At 40.9% G+C, this 22,016-nt stretch overlaps 2 protein-coding genes across 9 annotated transcripts; one reads left to right on the top strand and one right to left on the bottom strand.

Annotated features, from left to right (window-relative positions):
• The first annotated feature begins 610 nt into the window (after positions 1-610).
• Positions 611-10,299, top strand: nudt12 (nudix (nucleoside diphosphate linked moiety X)-type motif 12). Of its 2 annotated transcripts, none has more exons than XM_042101339.1 (7): positions 611-745; positions 6,058-6,272; positions 7,174-7,754; positions 7,895-8,062; positions 8,518-8,631; positions 8,899-9,098; positions 9,712-10,299. In XM_042101339.1, the coding sequence occupies exons 2-7, from the start codon at positions 6,073-6,075 to the stop codon at positions 9,820-9,822; spliced, it is 1,374 nt and encodes a 457-aa protein (XP_041957273.1). In that variant the 5' UTR covers positions 611-745; positions 6,058-6,072; the 3' UTR covers positions 9,823-10,299. The 2 variants fall into 2 exon arrangements, with proteins under 2 accessions (XP_041957273.1, XP_041957272.1); XM_042101338.1 differs by having other exon boundaries at positions 621-828.
• Positions 10,300-10,721: 422 nt separating this feature from the next.
• LOC121715525 (interleukin-6 receptor subunit beta) lies at positions 10,722-19,987 on the bottom strand. 7 transcript variants are annotated; one of them, XM_042101331.1, is made up of 17 exons: positions 19,877-19,987; positions 18,695-18,822; positions 18,285-18,298; positions 17,857-17,970; positions 17,487-17,604; positions 17,242-17,375; positions 16,842-16,978; positions 16,541-16,703; positions 15,545-15,633; positions 15,132-15,348; positions 14,323-14,499; positions 13,952-14,113; positions 13,328-13,468; positions 12,950-13,102; positions 12,711-12,795; positions 12,527-12,605; positions 10,722-12,297 (listed from the first exon to the last, which is right to left on the bottom strand). In XM_042101331.1, the coding sequence occupies exons 2-17, from the start codon at positions 18,715-18,717 to the stop codon at positions 11,458-11,460; spliced, it is 2,646 nt and encodes an 881-aa protein (XP_041957265.1). In that variant the 5' UTR covers positions 18,718-18,822; positions 19,877-19,987; the 3' UTR covers positions 10,722-11,457. The 7 variants fall into 7 exon arrangements, with proteins under 7 accessions (XP_041957265.1, XP_041957267.1, XP_041957264.1 ...); XM_042101333.1 differs by lacking the exon at positions 19,877-19,987 and having other exon boundaries at positions 10,722-11,507; positions 11,543-12,297; positions 18,285-18,320; positions 18,444-19,312; XM_042101336.1 differs by lacking the exon at positions 19,877-19,987 and adding an exon at positions 12,398-12,407 and having other exon boundaries at positions 12,159-12,297; positions 18,285-18,320; positions 18,444-19,312.
• Positions 19,988-22,016: the final 2,029 nt, after the last annotated feature.

Raw genomic sequence — 22,016 nt, 5'->3', positions numbered from 1 at the left:
GAATACCTCATACTGTTGAGCAACTGACATCCTATATCGGGCTGGAATGGGTTAACATTTAATTGTCAAATTGAAGCAGCACAGTGGTAAACATTCCCTGTCCCAACTTTTTTTGAAACATGTTGCTGGCATGAAATTCAAAATGATCATATATTTTCCATGAAGTAGAAAGAAAGAAAAAATCAACATTCGTTGTCTGGCTTATATCCTTTTTGCTGCTAATATGGGTCTACAAAACATACATCACATACTGTTTTTATTTGCATTTTTACACAACGTCCCAAGTTTTTACTGATTTGGGGTTGTATTTTGTGTAGATTGGAAATGCATTATGACATTATTGCTGCATTCTCTCAAGATAAACAAACCTCATATTGCAATATTTGTTTACATATGTTGGGATAATTAAAAAACTACAAGAATGAAATGTGCAACGAACTTGTAAATAAGTTGTAATAAATTGCTAAACCAGACATGTCATTTGTCTATTGTTCACATCATTTTGTACAAAAAAAAACATGAAAGTGCAGGCCTATGCAGTTCAACGTATTGTCCAGAGGATGTCGTTACATAATCACTTTGAGAGAAATACGCACGGAAGTAGCCTATGTATCACGTGACCCAAAACCTTCCTGCTACAGTTGTTGGTTACTACTCCAAAGTCCTCTACCAGAGAATGTCTAATAAGGGCTCTGCCTCTACACATGCCAGGGTCCAGGATGTAAACAGGATTATATCATAATCAGTGAGTTTGCACGATGGTTGAGTGCAAGTTGTCTAAATGAACAGAAAACACCTGGCAGCAGCCTTCTACCGAGATTAAACCCTGTGAGTATAGGGTTACGTATACAGTGCCCTTCCTTCCTTTTAACAACAGTGTAGTGAGGTAGCCTAAATATGTATGTCACACAGCCGAAGTCTGGTTGTTGTTTACATAAACCTTTTGATAATTCATCAATGCTATTCAACCAAACGTCATCGTCATAAGCCTAGACCTGTTTGAAAATTAACTTGCACTGTCAGCTCAATCAGCAGAAAAGATAAGTTTGTCGATTTGTGGAATGCATGAATGAATAACCTACATTACTTAACGTTAAGAACTCTTTGGAGATGTTTTCTACGGTGAAGCTGTTATTAACCTATTCTGTTCTGAAATGTTGCATGTGGTGTTATGCAGGCTATATTGCCTCTATGTTCGAACCATAGACTGTAAAAAATAGGTTCGAACACACCATTCTACGATGCTATGTAGCAGCTTAGCCTAGAAATCTAGACGCGCCCCTAGCGGCCGCAAATTACATTTGCTGCCAGGGCTAGTCTAGCAACTCTCCGTTGGCTTGTGAGCTCCAGAAATCGAAACTTAATCAGGCCAATGAAATCGTGTATAGAGTCGTTAGGTGGGCTTAACATAATGATTGATGGCAGAGTTGCAACGTTTGGCTTGAATTCCCTGCTACTTGAAAACAAATAAGATGGATGTTGCTGCTGGCGAACAGTGTGACACGAGTTAAGTTTTTATTAAGTAGGCAAACGTTTGAACTAGCCAACTAGCTCCGCTGGTGGGAAACGCATCATAGCGCTGCCGCTGTCCTATTGCGTGCAGAGGGAATTTGAAAGACAACTGATTATCCCGCCCCTCGGACTGAGCACTGCGAACGGTGAGTGCCCAGACCCTACATTTTAATGTGGGTCTGGCTCGTCAGGCTAGTAGCAGCTAGCCTATTAACCAAAGATCCTTGATTACTAGCAGAGAATGTCTAATAAGGGGAGAACCTTCACTCTCGGAACTCTTCCGGTGTGGTACTGCATCTAGGGGGCGCTTGCGGGTCCAGAATGAATGGAGGTCTATGGAGCTGTACCTCTCAAAATCCACTTTTCTCGCGATATAATTTTTTTTCAAGTAATTTGAATATTGTATTCGAAAGGGGAGACAAAGACAATCACTTGGTTGATTTTTTAAGGTCACTTAATTGTTCTAAAAAGCCTTTCAAACGTGTCAATGACGTCATTCATTAGCATGATCATAGCATAGCATAGCATCAATGTTAGCGTGTTATGGGCAACAACGACCCAACCTGTAAGAAAACGAAAGGACATGACTCCCGGATTATTTCACTTTTGATTGATAATCCATATCCATTTTGCGAAAAATAAAATAAAATCTGAGGGTTTCAGTTGTTAACAATAACAATAAATGTAGCCATGTAGCTCCATAGGACCCCATGTATTTTGGACTCGCCCGCGATCGCCATCTAGGTGAACTCTGGTGAACTGCAGCCAAATTCGGTTTGTATGGGATTAATAGAGAGTGGGGAGGCATTTCAATAAACGTGATGATGAAACGTTATCCCATTGTTCAATATTTGATAGCCTGTCACAGGAACGTTATTTCGCTAAAATCGCCCAGTGGGGTGTAGCCTACTACGAATCTCGATTAGTGGGTTAGCGAGGTATGTTGCGCTCAAAGCCAGGGTATGCTGTGACACGAAAGTGGATCTGTTTTAGTGTGGCTATATCACCATGGTGTCTTATGCTGTCAACCAAACCTGGTCGGGAGGAGGTTATGTGCTAAGTTATAGCTCAAATCGTGTAATCTACCGCACACTGACCAATCAATTGTCTTAAAAACGAAGTTCTCACGTGTAGGATTCTGTCATCTTACAGGTGGAGCTCCGCCTCTACTAACATTTTGGATCTCGAATGCGCTTTAATAGTGCTGTGCGTGCAAATATCCCACTATGGACGTGCATACCATACAACAACTGATGGCAATTGATTTATTTGATGTTAAAGGTTAGACACAAAAAATGACCGCAGTGTAGATTAAGCGATCGCTCATGAATGCGGAAGTAAATTTTTTAAAATTGAGGCGGTCTTGTGCGTCTCCATGTTACACGATTGTCCAAAGTCATCCCAACACCGAGAACGCGCACAGATCTGAGCTGAAAGCCTAGTTTGACAAATATATCACATAACTGCAATCGTAGTATCACTTAACGTATACCCCTGAGTCAAGACTTTGTCAAGCCTCGATATGTCTACATCAGGGCTCTCAAGTTTTGAAGTTTGCAAGGAGTGAGACTTTAGGCGTGTTCGACTTGAGGCAGATCTGTGCAGATCTGACTTGATGTGATGCATGCTGGGTTGAACACAATGCATACTGGGATGGACGCAATGCTTGCTGGTTAGAAATTCTGTCCGACTTCTGTCAGCCGGGGAGGGACTTACCACCGTGACACCATGTCACATGACCTTAAAATATCGCGGGAGTCTTAGCCTGCAGTCAGATCTTGCAGTTGCCTTCCACGAGCTGCACGAGCTAAAACACGCCCTCATGACGTCAGTTCAAAGACGTGATGGGGCCATTTGGGAGGAATGTCCTCATGATGATTATGACGGGAGTCTCATGCCGCTTCCTTATGTTGGAATATGCGAAAATAAACAGAAATCGAAGGGATACCTTCTTATACGTGATTTCTGCAACAATGGTAGGCTAGCCTACTGAAAACGTTTGGATATTCTGTTATTTTCTGCTGTTGGCTAAATAGATAGACACACATATAGGGGAAACACTTGATATTGAATTTATGTGCTACAATGCAGGCCTGTTAACTGTATGACAACAGTGGTGTATTTAAACTACATCATAAGAATTTATTTCGTCAGTCATCATGCTCATTTTAATGAGTAAGAATGAAAGTTCTGCTGTGTTTATTGCAAACAACATTCCGCGATATCTCCCGCGAGTCACGTCAGGCAGACTGTAGCCTGTCTGTCTGGGATGAGCTGCCCTCTGTTGTAGCTCCTCCCGGCTAGCCTCTGAAGATCACGTTTACGTAGAAAGCCAGACCAAGTCAGACTCAGTCCAAGTCGAACACGCCTTTTGTTTCTCAGGGGGGAGGGGCATTGGCACAGTGCCACGCCCTCTCCCCCCTGATCGAAGTACATGAAAGTCCTACGTCTGCTTGAACTACTCGTGGCGCCACACCCCCTCCCCCCGATCAACAGGCCCACCCTCCCCATGTCCCATCAGAGAGCACAAATTCCATTATTTCAAACACACTGTTTTATTTATTCTAGAACTCTATAGTAAATAATAATAAATAATAATAACATAATAATAATATTATAATAATAATTTCACCCAAATGGGCCCTTTGAACAGCAGTGGCTCATTCGATCTAAACAAACAAATGAGAAAAAGCACATTTAGCCCCAAAATGGTCTCTTGAACAGTGGTGGTTCTGTCCGTGTCTGTGTGTGTTTATGAGTGATGTTGTGTGTTGTAAATGTTTGTGGCAGATTTTGATGGCTTGATGACTGATACTGGGGGCTCCCATTTAAAGCACTGTGGTTCAATGTCAGCCATTTTCACAGTCATGAGGCCATCCTTAAAAATATTCTTGTTTGCAGTAACAGCCAAGAAATAAAAAAATGGGTCGGTAGGTAGGTCAATATTTTTTTTCAAGATTTAAAGTAAAAAAAAAATACAATTTTGGTCATGGTGATTACGTAGGTATGAATTTAAACAAATGTGCATATTGTGATGTAACTCAACCCATGCCTTCAGGCGCATCACTGCAAACCTCAATCTGATGCAGGTTATGTAAACCAGCCTTTCTCAAACTTCTTTGACCTGAGGCCCAGTCATGGCAGACTTTGGGGTCATAGGGCTCATCTACATGTACCCAACCCCACTCCCTCCAAATCAATCACAATCATTATTATGCCTATGTTGTTATACTTTCACTTAAATGTTTTTTTAATGAAGTTTAATTTGAATGCCTGAATGTAAGGATTCAGGAAACACAATACCAGCTTTTTTGGCGAGCAGATAGGCGTAAATCACTGAGCTGTTGATCTTCAACAGATAGAAAGAAGGCTAGAATAGCTTTTGGCCACGTTATATTCAAATTTGACTATACAATACTAAGTGCTATACAGTGTATTATACAGTCTCTGCTCTGTTTCTATGGAAGTTCCACAAATCAACGTTGTTTTATTAAGTGTCGTTAAACAATTAAATAGCATTCAACAGGTTGAAGCGGAGCTTTGATACCAACGTTATCGATTAGTTTCAGTTTCTCTCGCGCAGACGCCTGCATTGAATGAACGCTCATACCACCACTTTATTGTATGGCTCCATGTTTAATGACATCGATAGCAGAAACGTTTGTTTTCTTTTTTTGTCGGTCCGCGGTATCTTGATCAACTGCGCAGCAAATTATCAGACGAAGCACCGGGCCTAATTTTACTCCACGATTCCGCGGACCAGCAGTCTCCACGTTGCGGACCCACATCAAAACAAAACTATTTCCTGATTGGTTGAGAAATCCTATTTTCTGATTGGCCGATAGGTTAGTAACTGAACAGCAGCTGAGCTGTACGTTTGTAAAATATAGCCCTTAGAAATTTCTGTGCGGGCAAGTTAATAATTTATCGGAGTGAGAAATGCCATGTGAGCGTGTGAAGTCATTGAAATGCGTGTCTTGAGAGGTCTGGTCTACATAGCCTAGATATGTCTAACGTGCTTCGTAGTATACCCCACTGATTTGGTGCATTGATCTGTATCGATAACGTTATGGGAGAACCTGCATGTAGCCTATGGCAGCCGAACTTTTTTTCTCTGTTTAAAACTCGGTTTACACGAAGACGATAGGCTTTCTTAGAAGCTGTGAAATTTGGCCAGAAAGGAACATGTCTTCCCTCTGAAAGTTGACACAAAATCAAACAATATTTGATCATTTAACTTGAACTGAACAGCGACAGGTTTTGGTAGGCAGTAGACTAGACGTTAAAATGGTAGCCTACATAGCCAGCGTCAGTCAGCATCATGTAACATTAATGTCGTTAAAGTCATGAATCCTGTAACATATTATAACATAACACACCATTCTACGTAGCCTATATATCAGCCTTAAAGAAGGCTATAGGTGACAGGTAGCCTCCCAGATTTGCCAATAGCCGCTAGGTTTTTGTTGGAGTTATGTTACATTTCAGCTAAATTAAAACACCACATGTTGACAGGCGTGTTTTGTTTTTGTTGTTTATCCTAAGCTCCACCATTGAGACATGGCAGCTATAAATCCCAAAGCGGAGATGGTGGAACGCTTTCTGGATTCTGCAGGCCGAGGAGACTTAGAGAGGGTGACCTCTATGATCTCCAACTCCAACTTTTTGATCAACAAGAGTGGTGAGAACGGATGGACGGCGTTAATGTTCGCTGCACGGAACGGACACTTTGAAGTTGTGAAAGCTCTTCTAGCAAAAGGGTAGGTTAATGTTTCATAGAGGCTATAGGTTACTTTGGGTAACACTTAATTTGTGTAGCCTACGTAAGATGGACATGACACCGTCATAACCATGACATGTCATGACACCTGCAAAGAAAAGGAGCCTGTATGAATGCTGTTGTTGTCATTAAGTATCATTGGGTTTATTTTTTTTATGTCAAGTTGATATTACTTGGGAGCCCTGCTGAAAAATCAGCCTGACTTGGTTGACCAGTTTGTTAACCAGCTTAATTTGTTTGACCACCCTATGATGGTTGATCAGCTAGACCAGCAAAACTCTTGCGAAAACATATCTTTAGCTGGTTTGAGCTTTTGCCCTCTGTGCATTAGTGTGTGTGTGTGTTTAGTCAGTTACGATGGAGATTCAGCTGGTTTTGCTTGTCATACCACCTCAAGCTGGTCATTTTAGCTAGTTTTGCTGGTCTTACATAGCTGGTCTAACTGGCCATGCCAGCTTTGGTCATTCTCAGAGATGGACGAAGTACTCAATTTTTTCATCTGTGGTCCTCTGTGGCGGGGACGTCCCTCTCTATCTTCAACAAACTCTTCAAACTCTTCTAAGAATACCTTCTGTCCTTGCACTTCTGACAACCTACTACAACAATAAAAATGACATAAAAAACAAATGATTCTGAATGACAACATTCACAAACATTAATGAACGCTCTTGTTGTGGTTATGATGGTGTCATGTAAGCCTTATTCACACCTCTTTAAGCCTTACTTTTTTATGTACAAATAGGTATATAGCCAAAATATTAGATGAAAATACTATGTTATCTCAGAAATGGAGGCACTTGCATTAAAGATGGCAGAAAACACAATTTGAATATCAGAATATAGAATTATTCTCTCTAAATATCCTTCACTCCTTTGTAAAGGTGTGACACATCACCTGTGAACAGATCTGGGAAGACTGCATATGACATCGCCCATTTCTGGGGCCACAAGCACATTGCCATGCTGCTGTCTGGTGGACAAGATGGACGCCCTCCTTATACTCTCCCAGGCATGCATGCCAATGGGGAGGACCTCTACTTCAATCATGAGTTCCTAGACAGGTTGAGTGAGAAGAGGAGCGACAGCAAGTGGCTAACTGCTAAGCAGACATCTCCAGACACCGTGTTCCTGCTCTTCCACAACCTCAACCCACTGGTCATTTCCGAGGCCATGGAAGAAGATGGCAGAGGTGACTCCTCCTTCCTGATGACCCGGCTGCGGCCGCCTGCAGTAGAGCCAATCCTGGGGCGGCCGGGCACCACGGTCGTCTTCCTGGGAGTGGAGAAGCAGAGGAGATGTGTCCCCACCACCACACTGGAGGGAGAGGACGATGGACTGACCGCATGGTTTGCTCTCAACACTGAGGAAGACCCCTCAGAGCTCCTGAAGTTCCCAGACCCCAAATGTTTCTTCCTCCATGGACCCATGCCAGGGCTCCTAAAGCTCAGTGACATCGAGGCAGGTAGTTACATTTTTGTCATAATAAATAGCTTAGACACTGTGAAGACCGTTCTGGATTTTTTTTTTAATAATATGAATGGTGGGTATGACATCAATTGGCAAACACTAGTGTGATTTTGGCGTTGCTTTGCCTCCATGCAGGTGTTGTTGCCCAAGCCAGGGCAGTGCTGGCGTGGCACAGCAGGTACAGTTTCTGCCCCACATGTGGGAGTGAGACGCGTGTGGATGAAGGGGGCCATAAGAGGACGTGCCTGAGAGAGGGCTGTAGAAGTCTCAAGGGCATCCACAACACCTGCTACCCTCGCGTGGGTGAGGAACACGCTCACAAGCATCATGTTATAGGCCTCGGAGCATCTCTTCCTGAAATGAAACGCATCAGCAAATATGACCAGACTGTTTTTTTTTTTTTTCATTAACTCTTATAATGTAACATTGCTTATGGAATGAAGATGACTTAACTAAGTAATCTTTACTTTATCTTACTTTAGGGGGCCTTGATATGAAGTATTACATATATATTGGGAGAGTCTGCATTGTCATTGCTGTTCATGTTGAACCAATCATGGCAAAACAATACTGCAAATTCTCCCAATACATTTGTAATGTTTTATATAAGGGGTCTCTGCAAAAGAGAAATTACCTTTGAAATTGTTATACATTTGATGGATGATTTTTTTTGTTTTTGTGTTGTGAATCTAGTAGCATTGCACTGGTTGTTGTAAACTGTCTCAAGTATTTATTTGTTTATTTCTTCTTGATTGTAGATCCAGTAGCCATCATGCTGGTCATCCACCCTGAAGGTAACCAGTGTCTGCTTGGAAGGAAGAAAATCTTCCCTTCTGGGATGTTCTCATGTCTTGCTGGGTTCATAGAGCCAGGTACAGTTAATACAGCATGCAGCATATCATTTCTAAGTAGTCATGGCCATTGGTATCTTTTATTTGGCATCCAAGATCCGGTAATAAGACTTGAAGACTTGATCACTGGTAGAGAAAATGTGACAGTGTTGTGGTCATTTTTTGGTCATTTACAAAATAATTTTGAAAATGTGCTTAAATGTATTAGCATTTCCCACCGAGGTTGCTTTAAGATGATTGGTCAGTATGTGGACATTTGTGTGCTGTGCTGTGTGGTCTGGCTGACAGGCGAGACTGTGGAGGAGGGGGTCCGGCGAGAGGTCTGGGAGGAGAGTGGTGTTCGCGTTGGACAGGTGCACTATGTCACCAGCCAGCCGTGGCCCATGCCATCCTCACTCATGATAGGTTGCCATGCCGTCGCCTTGACAACCAACATTAATGTGGACAAGAATGAGATTGAGGAGGCTCGGTGGTTCACGCGGCAACAGGTGAGGTTGGCAAGGCATAAGGCAGGCGCAAAGGTTATGAGAAAAGGTTATACACTGAAAAGTCACATGTCTGACATCAACATAATAGACAGCAGTCATTTTTATAAATTTAGACTTCATAAGGTACTGGAGTTAACTTTGACATTTCTTTGAATAAGTACTAAGCATTGGAATATAAGGGGCAAACTGTCTATAGCCCGACAATTAGAAATGAATATGCCAGAGGATGGTGGATTAACTACCAATCAAGGTATACTCACAACTCCTCCCTGATGAAAACACACACCAGCTGTAGCAGAATCTTCATGACTGCTTAAGATTATGCATGAGTTGGATGGAAACCCGCTATGTCATAAGAGAGGAGAGGGCAAGTGCTGCGTTGGGTCAAAAAAGTATTCAAAAAGATCAGGTGCTCTTTGAGTGTGAACAACAGAAGTTATAAGGTAAAATGTGACTGTCCTGTATGTAAGCTATGTATGAGGCAGTCATGTTCAGAACGTTTTAAAGTGAAACACACATTACTTTAAAGTAAAACAAACTTTATAACAATAATCCCAACTCTGACCAAATTGTACTTCTATTATATGACCTTAATTGACTGTCTTCTTTCCAGGTGATCGATGCTACTGTGAGAGCTAAGCATGCCGTTTTCTCTCTGCCACCGAGACAAGCTATTGCATACTACCTCATCAAGCACTGGATTGGAATGAATGCCAATCTATGACCAGAGGGGAAACATTGAGTGGTATTCCCAAGAGATTGCTGCAGTTCTGCAGAAAAATATATTGGACTTCATTTTTTTTATGTTCTGCCATGAATCACAAACACATATAGTCTTTCAGCTACAAGACCTACAGATCCACTTTATTGTACACTTTTCATATATTCAGGTATTTGTCCAACAGTAAATTTGAGACAGTGATGGCATAAAACACATCAAAATATAAATTATAAAATATATTTATTTAAAAACAAATATTACCCTTAAGGTGGGGATCACATTAGCCAGCTGCAAGCGTCAGGTTTCCTATTGTTCTGTATGGTTCAGCAGCGGAACGGTGGCAACGCTGGCGTAACACTAGCGTTGAACAACCTGAGCATTGAACTTGGTTCAACTTTCAACGCGAGCGTATTCAATTGACAAACCGCTTGTGTTGCTTAGGAACGAGATAAAACTTATTATGGTCTGAGCGCTGCGCCTACAGGACGCCTAAAGGTGTAGGTTTTTTAATATTCTAACATAAGATTCTGTTCCGCAACAATTGAAGGTTCTAAAATTCTATGTTGAATTCAATGAACCCAGATATTCTTTAGAATGTTAATTTTCCAACATTCCCGTCATACCGGTGTGACGGTACTCCTTTAAGGGTTAAGGAGATATTGAAGACACAAATGAATAAAGCAAAAGGTGGCACTTCAAAAACAACCATAGAAAACTACCAAAACCACACACAGCCATTGAAGCCTTACAGGCCACCAAAACCACACAGAACCATTTTGTCAAGAACTGCAGGTGTTGGTTTCACTTGGAGTTCTACACAAAGAGGTGTATGAGGGATGTGGGTACAAATGGCTGAAGTTTCAACCCCAAAGTGCAATTGAAACCAAGAATCGCCAAGAGACTGTCACAGAACTCACTTTTAATGAATAGAACAATTACTCCTGAACTCACAGAACTCATTTTTAATGAATAGAAGAATTAATCTTGAACCCCTAATATGCTATCCTGTTTTTCTCCACTCTGTCCAAGTACTTGTTACATAGTCATGAATTTATCTGAATGATTATACCACCAAATGATTTACAGCAAGTTGTGATGACAGCCATTCAGTTCATATGCAACTGAATATTAATGCTGTTGAATTGAAGTGAACGTTACCTTGTGATTTATCAGCATTTGAATGTTAATGATAGAATAAAGGTGTTTACATCAGTTTCTGGTGACTGATGCAGTAATTGAATCCAGTGGTTATTTTTTGTAATTTATGGACTTCATAACAATCAATCGCTTGAATTCAGTAGCCCGTCCATAATTCATATCAACCATAATCATCAACATTACTAGTAAAGCATTTTAATGTATTATACACAATTTCTCATTTGATAAAATGACACATGCCATTTATAACATGCAAAAGCAATCATATTGAAATGTATAGGGAAAGGATGTCATGAGCCGAGATTCCCTGGACAGTTGATTCCATAATCTAAATAGCCAGGGAACGTGGAAGCTGTAGATTTTATGTGATCAGAAGGGCCTGTCTGTACATGCTCTGAGTTATCAGGCCAAGGAATCCCCTCAGTGTAATCTATATCAGCAGGATAAACGTAACACGTGTTGACAGGTAGAGGAAGACTTTCAGTAATGTGTGTAGGATCGGGCATGGAAGCCAGGGTTAGTGAAGGGAGTAACACTGGCTGCTCCGCCCAGGAGGGGAACACTTCCATTCTCATCTCCATCAGCAGAGATAGGAGCTATACAAACATAACCATCTTTCATCACAGGAGACTTGCTCTCCATGCAGTCTGCCATGTGGGGATGAATGGCTTCCATGTTGTCTGAAGCCGAGCCAGTAGGACTGCTACCCACATAACTGATTGCTGAGAGTGGAAGGCTCCAGGTTGGAGCAGCTTCTGCATCATGTGCACTAGCCTGAGGTGGATCACTGAGAGAGCTGCCTTTGTTAGGTTGGAGGGAAATGATTCCTGTGAAAAGGGTGTTTGTTGGAATATTGCTGACATAACCTTTAAAATGTTGAGGAATGCTATCTGTATTAATAATACTAGTTTTTAAAGGAATGCTGTCTGAGGAGATGTTACTCATGGTATGAGCACTGTCTACAGAACAGCCTTGTGCCAAAACAGGTTTATCTTCTACATACTCTATACTGGCTTTAAAAGCATTGTTTTCTTTATCACTTGCATTCAGTGGTCTTGAAATTCTATCGACATCAGTTTTAGCCATGGCACAAACGTTTTCATCACGATAACGGTTTTCAGGAAAATGGATACTGTGAACATATTCAGCATTGCTGTGGGTAGGAGGGCTTTCAGCAATATCTTTAAAGGTCAAACAATCATTACTCCCAACATGATCTATACTTTCACCCTTCTTTGAGTTCACATCTTCCACCAGTATTTCATTAGTCTCATTAGGACAGAGGTCCACCACCTGCAGCACCTTCTGGTCATCACCTGTCTGTCCAGAACAGAGGTCTACTTTAGCTATAAAGTATCCAGCGTGTGAACAGCAGCAGGTCAATAGTAATACAATGATGGGCATTATGATGTTTATTTACCTTGTAGTTCCTACAGTTGATGACAGGTGGCGTCATTGGAACTAGAAGTAAACTACCTCTATTCTTAGGTAGGAAATATACTGTATATTAGCTTTACGAATGACAAACAAAACAAGACCTTTTCCTTACCACTCGAGAGCTCATGAGCCAGCGAGCAGCACCACTTTGCTCTGGGTCTGCAACCTGCAGTATGATGTATTTTCTGTAGCTGTTAAGGACAATATGACCCCAGATAATGTTAAATGCTCATTATGATAACTTACTGCATCAATTAAGATGAGTAGCAAAAGACAGCCATAGATATCCTACTCACACAATCTGAGATGTGATCGAGAAAACACCAGCTGCAATGATGAGAATGAGTAGAGGAACAACTACAGTTATAGTCTCAGCTGTCTCTGGAAAAATACAATCACAACCACAACAAGATCATTAGACTGAGAAGCCCTTTAAATGCAGAGGCTGTGTGAAACCAGACATTTCAGTAACAGTAAGCAGTCAGGACTGAAATATGTATTTACATCGAAATATGTCATAACCAAATGTTCCAACCTTCCTGCTGATCCAGTCGTGGTGTGGTGAAGTCTTCTTTATATTTGGAAGTGTTACTCTCATGGGTCTGGACAAACAAAAGGACTGAGTACTCAGTGTTGGCCTTCAGTGAGGAGAATGAGTACAGGCTCATGTCTGGAGTGACCATAATGACTGGTGATCACAGAAGAACAAAAGAGATGTTACAGGGTGTCTAAAGAAACCTAAACATACAATGCAGACATAAAAGGCACAGAATGCTTGAGACTAACATATGGGATTGTGTATCATTATCAGCTTAATCAGTATTCACGTTCTCATTGCCTAGTGATTGCAAGGGGAGGCTTAACCAGTTGGGAACTGGTTCGGACTGGGTGTGGAGTGCATTGAAAGTCTCACACTGAGTTCCTATCTCACTCCTGAGCATGAGCTTGTACTGGAGAATGTTGGTCTGGTGCTGCTTCCTTTGCCATGCCCACTTGATGATAGCTTGCTGTTTGGTCACCGTGGCAACTCTGAAATCGACCACATCCACCAAAGCTAATGCACAGGGAAAGGGGAAAGAAATCTCACTAAGAGAGACATGTGCAACACAACATGTAACATGCAGAGAGCAACAGGGCTGCTATATGGGATGCACCACTGCTATGCTATCTTTCTTTGGATTCTATGCCATATGTTTACATCACGTTTTTTCAAAGAACATTACTGCACACTAATCTCCTGCTACAATCCACTACAGGGCTGTAGGCCTACCATATTGTATTGCACACTGCATATCATAATCATTCTTCTATTGCAATATTGACAGTGTAGTTGTATGATAATGTTTTTGCATATCATTGTGCGCAATTTGCATGTTTCTCCATACAAAAAGGTGCCTATTGGGAATTTTTGGCAAGGCTGTAAGCACCATTTGTTTTATGGTATTATAGTACAATGTGTGAACTTTGTTTCATATGGTATATTGCCATTTCCCATCACCATATCAAGACCAGAAGTTTTGTGAGCCATATTGCCCACCCCTGATCTGCTGCCACTGTCTCCGTGAGGCCAGTAGACGTGTTTGCTCACTCAACCCACCGCCACTCTCCAGGTTCGCCTGCAGTGAACTGGGTGGGCCACAGTCTTCTCCAGAGATGGGGTAGACACTGATGTTGTAAGTCTGCTTGGGTGCGATGTCTCCTGGAAGGAAAACAACAGAAAATCTGCGTCTTTATTGACAACAGACTTACTGTAAACCAGCTAGTTTTTAAACATAATTGTTAACTACTGTCATGTGTGGATGGAAACATGCAGAACAACAAAGCTTTGAAAAGGAATTGGTTTTGTGCCTCTGTACATGAAAATGGCCGACCATCAGCCTGCCCGCACTGTGCAGCACGTACACAGACCTGTCAGAGCAGTGAGGACACGGCCAGAGCCTGGTATCAGTGTCCAGTGTGTGTCGTTGGGGTTGGCTTCAGCCACCCTCTCCACAGCAAACTCAGACACGGCCGGCTCCGTCTCCCACTGCACCCACAGTTTGCCATCTTTGGAGTGTACCCACAAGCCCTGCACCGCTGCCACATCTAGCAAACATGAAACAAACAAACTCTAACCGCTGGCAAACATGAAACAAACATGTGCACTCACTGCCCCCCTACACCACAGCAGGCCATTGTGTAACTTATGTAGCATTGCTCAGCATAATAGCACAGGGTGTGTTTTTGTCGTACGTGAAGCTGTTACACAACTTAAGTTCACTGAAATGTCTCAAAAAGCTATTGGCTGTACAAAATATTCACAGAGGAGTTTGTTTTGTTGCTTAACTAACTAAAGAAATAACAGGAGGGTATTTCTAATGATTCTTTCAAACATGGAAACGTGGAGATATACTCTGGAATCTTTGCCTTTGGATTTTAAGCAGTAAAACAAATGCCTCAAATACTGTAGAATTAATATAAATATATCATGACAGAGTTTTATTTATGTGTAACTAGTATGTACTTCAAAAAAAGATGTAGTGCAAGTAACATGTCAAATGCAGAGCAGCAAGTAAAAGGGATATTGCACAATTTTTGCACAAAACGTTGAGCAATCTCACACCTTCAAGCTGTTGGATATACTGCTGTTTGATATCTCTGCACATGGTGTGGACTGGAATATCTTATCTAAATATCTTTCTGAATATCTAAAAGAGCAAAAACAAGGCCCAACTTACTGTGATGGGGCCCTGTAGTAACCCTGAGATGGTGTGCTGGGGACTCTCCAGCGCTGTTGAATGCTGTAACATCAATGTCGTACACTCCTCTCATTACCACCAGGCTGACTTTGAGGCTGCTGCTGGTTACAGTCCTCCTCAGATGGGGTTGGGAACTGGGCATGTAGGAGACATTGTATCCAAGAACAGTACCATGGCCACTAGCTGCAGGCACAGCCTAATGGGACACAATGGGACACGAGACAGAAGAGGTCAACAGATCAAATCTTCTATTCCTTTCCTCCTGTAGCTAGCAGGCAGCCTATTCTATCCATAACAATGTTCACTTTTACTTCTAGATACGGATCAGACATGACATAATAACTGTAGATTTACTATAAGAATAATTGTTAGAATAATAAAAGTCTGTTTACTGTGTCTGCTGCCAGTAGTAAGATCCTGTGGGTTCCATGAGAGCTGAGATCCTCAGTGTGATAGCAGACTCGGGGTGGAGAACTTGGAGCTGTAGGACAACAACAGATGTCTTTCAGTTCTGCTGACTCTCTTTGGAGAAGTTAACAGTGCAGTTCACCATTCTAATCTCATACACATTTTTGTTAGATTCAGTGAATTGCATCTCTGGGTCACCTGCCCTGGTGCTCATACACAGTAGTGGCTTTGTAAATGGGAAACAAACAGTGGCTTGGGCAGAGCCGTAATAAATCTGGCAAGGAAAGGAGAGGTGTCAGATTCCTACAGAGCACATCTTACAAATGCCAAACTAGTGGCATGTATGTGCATGTATCCTGATAGAAGTGATGCATGCAACAGGTGCAAGGGCAGACCAGTATTTGAACAAATCATTACTTTGACTATAGCCTGCTATACAGTCCTGAAAGTACAGTATGTTTGGAATTCCACTCTAGTATCAGCACCCTGTTCAAAGTCTATAATGGCAGCTATCACACTGCTTTAAAGGCGCAGTCAACGATTTTATGCGATTTCAAGTTCAATTTTTTTTTTGTCACATTCAGCAATCATCTCCTCACGACCACTAGCTGCCCAGAGTACACAACGGTCTCTGTAGGCAGCCCTGGCTCTGAAAACTAGACACAAACAAGGTGGGGGCAGCATGTCCCTCTACCAAAAACAAAACCTTGCCTGGAGTTTCTCTGGGAATACTAAATGTGGATGTGAGCTAGCTCTCTGGGAATACTAAAGGTGGGGGTGAGCTACTGTAGCTCTCTGGCGTGTTTCGTTTGGTCCTTGGTTAAAATGTAATGTATGTTGTTTTGGACAAAAGCGTCTGCTAATACATTTTAATATAAACATAAATACAAACAAATGTGACTTTCTGCGAAAATGCTGACTGCATCTTTAAGATAGACTTATATAATGTCCACTGGTTGATATAATTTCCACAGGCTTACCAGACTCTGATGTCATTCCAGAACATTCCTTACTCCAGTCACTCCATATCTCACCATATTGGCTAAGACAGGACACACTGACTGTATAAAGCGTACCCGGCTGAAGGATGTCAATCATATACATCCTCTTGTTCCCATGGTGTACCGGTGCCAATTCAGATATCTGTGGGAGCATCATTGGTAGTCATGGCACAGGACATGATCGGTCTCAAACTAGTACATTATGTCCCCATCCCTGCATCATTCTGTTATGATGTTCATTTGTTTCAACTGAAAAGGACTCTCACTATGTTGCACTTACTTTAGTCCATAGGTCAGTGTTGTACGGTTTGTAACGGATTTGGCATGTTCCTATGGAGGCGTCTTCCGTTGTCCAGGTCACGTTGAGAGACTTGTGTAATGTCTTAATTTCTGTGACAACTGGACGAGGTGGTTTGACTAGCATGAACAACAGTAAACAGATCAGCACACTTAAGTAATGAGAACAATCACAGTTGTCTGAAAAATTTACGGTTTGGTTCATTGCGATGTAAATATTGTCTGGGACAGAAAGACAGATATGACTAAATAGTCTGTGAAAGAAAAACAAATGTAGGAAATGAAGAGCACTGACTGAGATATACTGATATATTGTTGCTAATGTGTTGCCATTTTGCAGTGAAATGTTTATTCTGAGTTGAGTTGAGTTGATTAAGGGATACCTAATGTCTTTAAGTACGCATAGTAGGGTCCAGATAGCCTTTCCTCTCTGTTCACCGTGTTCTGCATCTTCAGGGTGATGTTGAGCTTTGCGCCAATGAATAAGATATGCTCACAGTATACAAATCCAGTTGTGCTGTATAAAACAAACACACACACACACACACACACACACACACACACACACTTTCAGTCTAATAGGGAGAGCCCCAGTGCTCCGTGGTCCCTGTGCTCCCTGTGCTCTTACCTGCTGAAGATTAGAGAGCTCTTTGTTTTCCCAGGATGTTCATTCCTCTCTGTCGTCCATCTGCAGGTAAGAGACTCGGGGGTTTCCATAAAAATACACCTAAAGTTTTCAACTGTGTCTGAAAGCAGTCAGATTAAACAGATAACAAGGTTAAGGATTGAAACATGATTACATATTGTCCAATTTCAGTTAATGAAGGCACCCTTATGTTATGTACTCCATGAAATGATGTACAATATTCAATATTATTTTTGAAATATAAAAACATATGCAAAAATGAAATATAAAAATGTAGCTACTAATAGCATTTCTATTTTACTGTATTTACTAAATCAAGCTGAAATTGCTAAAAAAAAAAGTTTCAACTGACCAGAAATGAATCCACTGTGCATTGCGTGAGTTGAGATGCAGTCCCTCTTGTCTGTGACACAGTAATTTCTTGAACGCTCACATTTTTTCAAGTCGTTGCCTGTGACTGTCAACTCTGTATGGAAAAAGAAGAAATCAGAGAAATCTATTTCAAAACATATACATACTATATAACATACACATACTATATATATATATCATCATCTGCCTCTAACACACCTCATTACACCCCAACACACACACACAGACACCATGCCCTCCCCCCTATACACACAATATACCTTTTTAATTACTAGCCTACTTTTAATTTATTCTTTGAAGTTGAGCTGGCTCTTGAGCACAAGAATGTCATTACTTATAATGAATTTTATGAGTAAATTACAATAAACTACTTGAACATAACAATGTGGAGTGAACAATCACGATTACCTTGTTCACTGCAACTTTTGGCAAAAGATGTTTCACCTCCATTTCAGTCGAGTCATTCAGATGTGTTTTTGAAAGGAGAGACAAGAACACAAGAATGAAATAAGGAAAAGAATGTATTGAATGTGAAAGTTATGAATTCTTAATAACAAGCTTACTTACAATACCATGTGAACACCACAGACATGAGCTGGAACACAAATGGGCTGCAGATATCCATTCTGGTCCTGCAAACACTGCACTACCACATTCCTAATAGTTTCTGTGATCTAATGATCTGTTATTGAACTTGAAACTTGGAGTTTGTTGAATTTCCATAAAAATATAAAAACACTTCTCAATATAAAAGTATTCACACCACAATTTTAGCATCACGTAAATATCACAGAGAAGGAGAGTTTCTTTGTCCAAACCTCATGTTGCTGCCAAAAGGCATGTAACTTTACAACTGCCTATAACGTGAAATGGAAGTGTCTAATTTCACGTCGGTGACACATCTGTGGTTACACAGCATTGCACAACAGCCCATGATACCATCTTTCTGTAGAAGAGAAATGATCAAGACCTTCAGTCCACCTTGTGTCAATATTTATCTGGTCCAAGAGCTAGAAATCCAAAACTCATGAAAAACAACTTGTTTTCTCTTTTATTTCTTTATGCTTGATTTAAGCCTTTGTGTTTAATTACCACATACTTCCTCTTACTTATGTATACAACTGTAGAATGTTTGTGAATTGTAGACTTCAGAATCGCCACAAACACAGCCTCTCAGAGAGACAGAGTATATTTGGCAATTCTCTCCACAAAATACAGAACATTTTCAGAATACTTCCGTGTAGTTTTCATGTAATTTACAGTTTACAATAAACTTTCTTTCATCATACAGTTCAAATGAATATTTTCTAAGTCCAAGTCTTATGGCATATTTTTACCTAGCCTTTTGGTATTTCCTCTCTAACACAATGTGTAAGGTCATTATATACAGTATTCAGGGTTCCATGTCTGGAACATCAAAATTCCATGATATTCCAGAAATTCCACGGGAACTCTGTATCTTATAATAATATATTATACTAGAAAATGTAATTCCAGGGAATTACCATTGCATGTAAATGTAAAAACTGCTGTGTATAACATTACTTACAGTATGATTATTCAGATTACATAGACTTACAGTATTCTTGAAAACCACTTACTTGGTTAGATGTTAGCTGAGAGTATATGACAGTCAGTACAAATAAATGGTCAATTCAATATTGATCAACATTTGTTTTAATACAGTACTGCAGAAACAGCAGAATGATACTCAGAACACACTAATGAACACTTAACAACCAATGCAAGCTTGAAGTAAAAAAATCAAAGTTGTTGAAACCAATTTTGATAAGGGAGAAACAAGATGTCTACTATAATTGCATTCTTACAGAACTTGATGATGCCAATCATATTATCCTAAGACAGATCTATTTATCAGTTTGAATTCTGAACTGGCAGCAACAGCTAGAGGCCTCAGTTAATGATAATAGGTCAAATTTGATGGTGATATATTGTTTGACGACATAAATGACTCAAATACCAAAAGCTGGAACACTTACCATGTCTGTAATTAGAGAAATGTGCCTCTGAATGGGAGTTTCAAGAGCAAATAAAGTGACCACGGCACAGCAGCCGAAGACGTTCAGCAGATTCACAGCTCCAGGTAGCTCTGCCAAAGATCCTTGATTACTAGCTCCGCTTTAACCCTCTCTGGCTCTGCTACTGTTGATTGCGTTCAGCTGGAGGTCATGTCATAATGCTAAAAGTTGCCGCCACTGCGGTCAATGTTAACTCTATGAGAATTTCTTGCTCTTTTATCGTAAATATCTCAAAAAGTATAAAGTTCACAAATGTAAAAAGACATTGTACAATTGTCCGTTACAAGACCTTTGTAGGAGTGTTTGAATGACGTCAAACGGTTCAGTGGTTTTAGAGCCTTTAAACGTCAAATTTGGTCGGAAGAAGAATAACTAGAAAAGCATTTCCTGAAGGAAATACAGTGCATGAAAATGCAAAAATATGATGTAAAATATCATACAGAGTAAAAACAAACTATATTGGTTGCTAGGTAGATGAGGTTTAATATAGTTGGAATGACTTAACAGTTAAATAGGTGGATAGTTTAAATGGTTAAATTATTTAGGTAGATAGTTGACGATAACTGACAGTTGGAATGGCTCTAATGTTTGCTAGCAGTTATGCTAACTATGTTAACAAAGATAACTAGAAAAACATTTCCTGAAGGAAATACAGTGCATGAAAATGCAAAAATATGATGTAAAATATCATACAGAATAAAAACAAACTATATTGGTTGCTAGGTAGATGATGTTTAATATAGTTGGAATGACTGAACAGTTAAATAAGTGGATAGTTTAAATGGTTAAATTATTTAGGTAGATAGTTGACGATAACTGACACTTGGAATGGCTCTAATGTTTGCTAGTAGTTATGCTAACTATGTTAACAAAGATAATAATGTTACCCAAGTTATTATGCTAACTAGCATGCTAACAATGTTAAAATGATAAGTATGCTAACCATGTGACTTAGCTAACTTAGCTAATCATTTTTAGCAGTTATGCTAACTATGCTAACTAGCATGCTAACTATGCTAACATGCTTTACTGAGACATGGCTAACTGAACTTGTACCGGACAGTGCCATCACTCCGGTGGAGTTTTTCTCTGCTGCTCGCTCTGACAGGACTGAGGAATCTGGAAAATCGAAAGGTGGCGGTGTTTGCATCATGACGAACAGCAAGTGGTGTGATCCTAGAAATGTCACCGTTCTCTCAAAGTCCTGCTCGCCTCATCTAGAACATCTAGCGATCGTCTGTCGACCCTTCTACCTGCCCCGTGAGTTTACTTCGGTAATATTCAACGCTGTCTACATTCCTCCACAAGCCAACACAGATGCTGCGGTTTCAGAATTGCAAGAAGTGTTAAATAGACAACAACACACGCACCCTGAAGCTGCGCTTATTGTGGCCGGTGATTTCAATCAAGTACATCTGAACCGGTCCATGCCTGAATTTATTCAACACATTCACTTCCCTACACGTGGTGACAACACACTGGATCACTGCTACACACAGTTCAAGAACAGTTACAAAGCGAAGTCTCTACCAGCTTTCGGAAAATCAGATCATGCCGCTGTTTTCCTACTGCCTATGTACAAACAGAGAAGTCGGACGGACCCCCCAGTGACGAAGGAGGTCAAGCGCTGGACTGACCAATCGGAAGCCAGGCTACAGGACGCCCTTAGCAACGTTGACTGGGAGATGTTCAAGACGAACTCTGCTGACATCAATGAGTTTACGGAAGTATCATTGAGTTACATCAATATGCTAACTGATTCCATCATCCCAACTGTAAAGATCCGAAGCTTCCCTAACCAGAAGCCATGGGTGGATAGAGAAGTGAGAACGGCATTAAAGACACGCACCATGACTTATAATGCTGGGCTTATTTCAGGGGATATGACGGATTACAAAGCAGCATCGTATAGTTTACGTAGAGCTATTAAAGATGCTAAGCGGCGCTATAGAGACAGAGTTGAAGCTGATTTCTTGGAGGGTGATCCAGCACGAGTGTGGAAAGGACTCCGAACCATCACTGGCTTTGAAAGAAAGTCCCCTCCTATGATGAATGTGAGTAAAGCCCTCCCTGAACTTAATGCTTTTTATGCTCGCTTTGA

This window comes from Alosa sapidissima, chromosome 8, assembly GCF_018492685.1.
Source record: "Alosa sapidissima isolate fAloSap1 chromosome 8, fAloSap1.pri, whole genome shotgun sequence".
Lineage (NCBI taxonomy): Eukaryota > Metazoa > Chordata > Actinopteri > Clupeiformes > Clupeidae > Alosa > Alosa sapidissima.
Note: the sequence above shows the minus strand (reverse complement) of the source record. Positions and strands in the feature narration are given on the sequence as shown.

Excerpts from the sequence above, each read along its gene's own strand:
- LOC121715525 (XM_042101330.1), bottom strand. The coding sequence starts at position 18,501 with ATGGATATCTGCAGCCCATTTGTGTTCCAGCTCATGTCTGTGGTGTTC. Across the intron at positions 17,971-18,284 it reads CAAAAGTTGCAGTGAACAAG|AGTTGACAGTCACAGGCAAC; the intron begins GTAATCGTGATT and ends TTTTCCATACAG. Across the intron at positions 13,469-13,951 it reads ACAGTGGCAGCAGATCAGGG|CTTTGGTGGATGTGGTCGAT; the intron begins GTGGGCAATATG and ends CCTGTGCATTAG.
- nudt12 (XM_042101339.1), top strand. The coding sequence starts at position 6,073 with ATGGCAGCTATAAATCCCAAAGCGGAGATGGTGGAACGCTTTCTGGAT. Across the intron at positions 6,273-7,173 it reads AAAGCTCTTCTAGCAAAAGG|GTGTGACACATCACCTGTGA; the intron begins GTAGGTTAATGT and ends TCCTTTGTAAAG. Across the intron at positions 9,099-9,711 it reads GGTGGTTCACGCGGCAACAG|GTGATCGATGCTACTGTGAG; the intron begins GTGAGGTTGGCA and ends TCTTCTTTCCAG.